This window comes from Staurois parvus, unplaced genomic scaffold, assembly GCF_062004578.1.
Source record: "Staurois parvus isolate SC_StPar_1 unplaced genomic scaffold, SC_StPar_1.0 ptg000308l, whole genome shotgun sequence".
Lineage (NCBI taxonomy): Eukaryota > Metazoa > Chordata > Amphibia > Anura > Ranidae > Staurois > Staurois parvus.
The window spans coordinates 875636-882907 of record NW_028318104.1 but is presented as its reverse complement, the minus strand read 5'-3'; the positions used below and the strand labels follow the sequence as shown (position 1 = coordinate 882907).

The following is a 7272-nucleotide window of genomic DNA, read 5'->3' as shown; positions in this document are numbered from 1 at the left end:
TGACCCAGCTGCCCTCCTCTCTCACTCTCCCCCTTCAGAAGGACTCAAATGGACTCCTCCACGGCGATACAGACTCTCCACATCACCTTGCCCTGACCTGTATCCCGCCACCTCCCCGACCTGTCCAGCACTCCGCTCACCCCAACATGCCACCTGCACTCCTCCTCCTCGTATTCCTCTCCTCCATCCCAAAATTCGCCTCCCTCTACCCGCCTACCCCCCCAAACAGCTCTACATTGCCCCTTCACTTCTTCCCTCTTCCCACTATGGCACTCACCACCTCCTCCTGCTACTCCACTCCCCCGTTGACCCACGTGCCACCACTATCAGACCCACACACTCCTGCACCTCCCATTCCCATGCCACCTTCCTCACCCTTCTCCTTCTCCTATCCACTGGGGACATCTCCCCAAACCCTGGCCCCTTCACACTCCCCCCCCCCTAGGGACCCCCCTGCTCCCACCTGCCGCCGCAACCCCCTCAACCTCATACCTGTGCCCCTCCTCCCCGCATCCAACCCCCCTCTCTTGGTTGCACTCCTGAACGCCCGCTCAGTATGCAACAAGCTTACCGCCATCCATGACCTCTTTATCTCCCGCTCCCTCAACCTCATAGCGGTCACCGAGACCTGGGTACAGGTCACTGACTCTACCTCCCCTGCGGCACTCTCCTATGGAGGTCTCGTCTGGTCCCATTCACCCAGACCGAGCGGTCGCAGAGGTGGTGGTGTTGGCATGCTCCTATCACCGCTGAGCACCTTCCAGGTCCTCCCTAACCCCCCCTCTCTATCATTCTCCTCCTTCAAGGCTCACTGCATCCGACTCTTCTCCCCCACCCCCCTAAGGATCGCAGTGATCTACAGGCCTCCCGAATCCATACCCCGCTTTCTGGATGACTTCGCCGCCTAGCTTCCCTTCTTCCTCTCCTCTGAGCTACCGACCATCATCCTTGGGGACTTCAATATCCCCATCAACGACAACAACCCGGCTACTTCCCATCTCCTCCACCTAAGCTCCTCCTTTGCGCTCACACAGCACATGCAATCCTCCACCCAGATTGATGGGAACACCCTGGACCTTGTCTTCTCCCACCTCTGTACCCTCAACCAGTTCACTAACACCCCCCTCCCTCTCTCCAACCACCACCTCCTCACATTCTCCGTCTCCCCTTCCCCTAACTCCCCCTCCAAAGTGCCAAACCATCACCAGCCGCAACCTCCGCAACCTGCACCCGGCCCTCCTCCACTCGGCTGCCGACCGCCTACACGACAGCATCCTTCCACTGTCATGTCCTGACCTAGCCACCTCCACGTACAACGACTCACTGTCAGCTGCCCTAGACTCTCTGGCACCCCTAACCACACGCAACATCAAACCTAGGCCGCTTCAACCATGGCAGAACGACCATACTAAACGCCTCAAATGTTGCGCGCTGGAGAGACTATGGCGCAAAACCAGGTCCCCTCGTGCATTCTCCCTCTACAAATCTGCCTTCCTCACCTACACCTCCTCCCTCCACACCGTCAAGCAGGCCTACTTTGTAAACCTGATCAACACCCTCTCCACCTGCCCTCGCCGACTCTTCTCCACCTTCAACTCCCTGCTCCCCCCCCCCCCTCCTCCACTCAGCACTTCACTCACCGCCAACGAGATTGCCACTCATTTCCACAACAAGATTGACACAATCCATAAGGACATAGTCAACTTGCAATCTACCTCCCCACCCAGCCTCCACCCCCATCACCCCCCCCCCATCTCTCCCCTCCTCTGACCTCGCAACCGCACTGCCCCCCACCACACCCAAGGCCCCGCTTACCGTAACCCCCCTAACAATGTACTCCTTCAGCCCTGCTACCACTGAGGAAGTCACCAGGGTCTTCTCAGAAGCCCACCTCACCACCTGCCCCCTGGACCCTATCCCCTCTCAACTCCTCCAGTCACCCCCCTCTTCCCTTAACCACTCCCTCACCCACATCTTCAATCTCTCCCTCTCTACTAGCGCATTCCCCTCCCCCCTAAAGCATGCGCACATCACCCTCATACTCAAAAAGTCCTCCCTGGACTCCACTGACCCAAACAACATCAGACCCATCTCCCTGCTGCCATTTACTTCCAAGCTCCTTGAGCGCTTAGTCTACGATCGCCTAAGCGCCCACCTGACAACAACCTCCTTGATCCACTACAGTCCGGCTTCCGTCCCCTACACTCCACCAAAATCGCCCTCCGCAAAATCACTAACGACCTGCTAACCGCCAAAGCCAAAGGCGACTACTCTGTCCTCCTTCTCCTGGACCTCTCCGTGGCCTTTGACACAGTTGACCACCCCCTCCTCCTTAATAAACTTCTCTCCCTTGGCATCAGAGACACCGCTCTCTCCTGGTTCTCCTCTTACCTATCCTGACGATCCTTCAGCATTTCCTACAACGGTGCCACCTTCCCTTCCCTCCCCCTCTCTGTTGGGGTCCCCCAAGGCTCTGTCCTTGGACCCCTTCTCTTCTCCATCTACACCTCCTCCCTTGGCAAACTCATACACTCCCACGGCTTCAACTATCACCTCTACGCTGATGACACTCAAATTTACCTCTCCACCCCTCACCTCACCCCCACAGTCTCCGCCCGCATCACTCACCTAAACGACATCTCAGACTGGATGTCGCTCCATTTCCTCAAGCTTAACCTCTCCAAAACCGAGCTCCTCATCTCTTCCCCTGCCCACTCACCCCCCCCCCCCCATCCTATCCATCACTATCAACAACACCAAGATCAATCCCGCCCCGCAAGCCAAAGTCCTTGGCGTCATTCTGGACTCTAACCTTTCCTTTCAACCTCATGTCAAATCACTTTCAAACACATGCAGGCTCCACCTCCGCAACATCGCCAAAATACGCTCCTTCCTTACCCCAGACACCACAAAACTACTAGTACACTCCCTCATCATCTCACTCCTTGACTACTGCAACTCCCTTCTCACAGGCCTACCCCAGCGCAGGCTCTCCCCGCTCCAGACCATCCTAAACTCAGCGGCCAGACTCATTCACCTCACCAACTGCTCCATCTCTGCCACCCCCCTCTGCCTATCCCTCCACTGGCTCCCGATTGCCCAACGCATCAAATTCAAACTACTAACCCTGACCTACAAAGCCGTGCACAACACTGCCCCTAACTACCTCACCAACCTGATTCCCAAGTACCACCCTACCCGTACCCTTCGCTCTTCACAGGACCTCCTTCTATCTTGCTTTCTGGTCTCCTCCTCCCACACACGATTGCAAGACTTCTCCAGGTCCTCCCCCATCCTCTGGAACTCACTGCCCCAGTCCATCAGACTGTCACCTTCCCTCCTTACCTTCAGGTGCTCCCTGAAAACCCACCTCTTCAGGGAAGCCTACCCCTCCCTCACCTAACAGCCGTTCTCCTTCATTCTTCTTACCACTCCATCCCCCACAGCCACTTCCTCCTGTACCACTACCCCCTCCCTCCTAGATTGTAAGCTCGAAAGAGTAGGGCCCTCTAACCCCTCATTCACTGTTGTTGTTGCTGTTCTGTTTCTTGTATTGTCCCCCCACTCTATTGTACAGCGCTGAGTAAACCCTTTGGTGCTATATAAACTCGATGTAATAATAATAATAATAATATCTATCTATCTCCCACAATTAACTGATGGAAATCCCATTGCTAGCTGTGAGACAACACAAGACAGTTCATTTCCTCAGAAGCTCTGACCCCGATGCTCATTGTGTTTGTATTGTTCTTCCTGCAGACAGTGAAAACTGCATGAAATGTCCTGACGATGAATGGCCAAATGAGAAGAAGGATTGGTGTGTTCCAAGAGCGATGGAATTTCTCTCCTACACTGATGACACCATTGTTCCAGTATTTTCAGCTGTCTCCATCCTCTGTTGCCTTCTGACTGGTTTAATATTGGGGATATTTATATATTACCGGGACACCCCCATTGTTAAAGCTAATAACCGGAATCTGAGCTACCTTCTCCTGGTCTCCATCATGCTGAGCTTCCTCTGTGTCTTCTTGTTCCTCGGCCATCCAGTAGATGTGACCTGCATGCTGCGTGTCACCTCTTTTGGTGTCATCTTCTCAGTTGCCGTCTCTTCTCTACTTGCCAAAAGTATCATGGTGTGTATTGCCTTTAAGGCCACCAAACCTGGGAGTCCCTGGAGGAAATGGATGGGAAGCAAACTGTCCAATTGTATCATTTGTGTCTTCTCACTGGTCCAAGTCATAATCTGTGTCACTTGGTTGTCTATTTCTCCCCCCTTCCAGGATCGAGACATTCACTCTTATCAGGGGAAGATCATCATTCAGTGTAATGAGGGTTCAGTTATCGGCTTCTACTCTGTCCTGGGATATATGGGGCTTCTGGCAGCTGTGAGCTTCATTATCGCTTTTTTAGCCAGGACATTACCGGACAGTTTTAATGAGGCCAAGTACATCACCTTCAGCATGCTGGTGTTCTGCAGTGTCTGGATTGCCATGATCCCGGCCTATCTGAGCACCAGAGGGAAATACATGGTGGCTGTGGAGGTCTTTGCTATAATAGCCTCAAGTTCTGGACTTCTTGGCTGTATATTCTTCCCAAAATGTTACATAATTCTGTTCAGACCTGACCTGAATACAAAGACAGTTATCCGCTGATATGTGAGGAGCAACACTGGGTTACCTGTAGTTATGGCATTATCTCTATTATTATATATATATTTTAGTATTGTACTCGTGTTTGGGAATTTAAATATTTAATACTTACCTCTTCGGTAGATGGTGAGTCTAATTGAGTCTCTCTTGAAGAGCTATGGATGCCACTAGTATCAGATACTTTGGGTTTGTTGGAAACCTTGTCCCCTGCTGGGTGTAGTGATTCCTCCCATCAGCCGTTACATCACTACAGAACAGTGTAGTCACTTAGAGAGGAGGAACCACAGTGACCAGAGGGGGACAAAGTATCAAAAACATCCTAAAGCGTCAGATACCAAAACCACCCAAAACCACTCAAGAGAGGGAAGATTTCTGTCATCACCTTCCGTAAGGGTGAATATTAAACACGTTCTCTTAGAAGATGATTGTGATGTCATTTGTCAGTGTCACATTCATTATATTTATCATTGTATGTAGATGTATCCGACTATATCAATAAATTCATAAAGCAGTAAAGGTGTACAGAAGAATGAAGTCATACAAATTACAGGAGCATAAATGACACGAAGAAAAACCGTAATGCAAACAGCAGGTCACATAGAATTAGTAGACTGAAAGGAAGTTTACAGCCAGTAGTAATGGTGGAGAACAAATGTCTTCATCTTGGGGATGTAAGAGGGAAGGAAAAGGGAGTATAGAGAGGGAAGTTAAAGTGGAGCTCCACTCAAAAGGGGAAGCTCCACTTGAAGCCTTTGTCCCTCGCTCCTCATTAAGGATCGGCACCTTTGGGGAGTGGTTACCCGAATTTAACAGGTACCCGCTCCCACTTCCCCTGCAATAACCTGGGCAATCGGAAGTGGAAGTTGTCCTCCCCCCCCCCCCCGTAGACTTTTGTGTCACGTGACAGGACCCAGAAGACTAAGGGGCCATTCAGGAAGCGCAGCGCTTCTCGCGCATGCTCAGTGGGCACCTGGCTGTGAAGCCGCAAGCTGTCACAGCCGGGTGCCCACATTGAAGATGCCGGCGCCGGGGAGAGAAGACAGCCAGTGAAATCAGCGGTGGTGGTGAGGACATCTCTGGACCCAGGGACAGGTAAGTGGCTGTATTTTAAAGTATTTGTAGCTGCTGACTTTTATTTTTTTTCCATGTGGAACTCCGCTTTACGGTTAAGGCAGGGTAGAAGGAGGAGAAATATTGGAGGAGGTTAATCAAACACGGGAGTGGACTAACAATACAAGGAAATCGTTCCAGTCAGCAATACAAGGCAATCTAAGTACATGTCATCAATCTTATAAAGTACAATCTGCGTTATTTAGCCATATGGACCAAGGTAGAATGATTTTTTTCTGCTAATAATTTTTTTTAATTCTGGTATTTTTTCCATTTCACATTGGTACTCTAAGATTGTTGACCATACTGGACTGTGAAAGGAATTCCATATTCTAACAATGGTGCGTTCAGCTGCACAAAGTAGGTAGAGAACCACAAATGTAACATTAATGGGTATTTGTTCAGTACCTAAATTCAGTAATGCAAGGACAGTGTCAGGTAAGATCTAAGTTACATAGTTAGTCTGGCTGAAAAAAGACAAAAGTCCATCCAGTTCAACCATAGAAAAAAAAAGTTATAATCCTACACCCACGGTTGACCCAGAGGAAGGCAAAAAAAACCCCAGTGCCCTATAATATTAGAGGCTAGGAAGTAGATAGCATTCCAGTAAGGGTGCATAAAATATGGGGAAAAATCTTGTTTCTCCACATAGTCACCAGCACCTAGGGGACCATGTCAGGTATAATTTAGGTAACTTGAAGGGGGTAGAATACCAATGATGGATTGTTTTTTGGTCAAGTTCCCGGAGACTGAAACAGTAGAGCTTATATATAGTGGAGAGTGCGGCTTTCCAGCTTGCCTTGGTGAGGACTTTATCTATGTTCCCCTCGCACACATTCTTGGAAGTACGGCTCATCAATGGTAGGTGATGTAGTAACTACCAGCTGGGACTGGAAACATCCTAGGCAAACTTACATATTCATACAAAATGATAGAAAAATGCTGCGATATAGGTGGATCACCCTATAGAATTACTCTCTGACTCCTCAGCCAATATAGATGTGGGTTAATGCCGAAAAATTAGAGCATACAAAAAATAGACATCCCTGAAAAAGGGCCGTCTGTAGTAACGGTTTAAAATGAACCCAAGCAGAGTAGTTAATGGTACAAAAATGACTTTATTATAAATCTCGCATAAAAAAATGTGCAACCTTGCAAGGTGAAAAATACACATCACAATATAAAAACTTGAGCAATTCGGATTGTAAAGGCCTAATGTCACAAGTTAGCCTGCAGTTTCTTTTTTGTGTGTTCTGACCTCCTTGCTGCAGTGCTGTTCCTGATCCCTTTCACATGTGTGGACTGTCTGTCCTTCCTTTCCATCACTTCCTGGCCCGCCTCCTTGTTTGCCTGCCTATATAAGACATGCTCAGTCTAGGCCACTTTGCCTGAGCAACTTCCTAGTTGTTGGAGCTCCTGTGTGTTGCTACTGCCTCAGGGGCGGACTGACAACTCATGGGGCCCCCGGGCAATAGGGGATCATGAGGCCCCTGTGTCCTTGCCCACACTCAAA

The 7272-nt window shown here is 50.0% G+C and overlaps 1 protein-coding gene across 1 annotated transcript; it reads left to right on the top strand.

The window, feature by feature from the left end:
- The first annotated feature begins 2047 nt into the window (after nucleotides 1–2047).
- On the top strand, nucleotides 2048–5165 carry LOC149457650 (vomeronasal type-2 receptor 26-like). The gene has a single exon (XM_089683404.1). The coding sequence runs from the start codon at nucleotides 3660–3662 to the stop codon at nucleotides 4650–4652; it is 993 nt and encodes a 330-aa protein (XP_089539530.1). The 5' UTR covers nucleotides 2048–3659; the 3' UTR covers nucleotides 4653–5165.
- Nucleotides 5166–7272: the final 2107 nt, after the last annotated feature.

What these genes read in the sequence shown, in the direction of transcription:
- LOC149457650 (XM_089683404.1), top strand. Translation starts at nt 3,660, where the DNA reads ATGGAAATCCCATTGCTAGCTGTGAGACAACACAAGACAGTTCATTTC.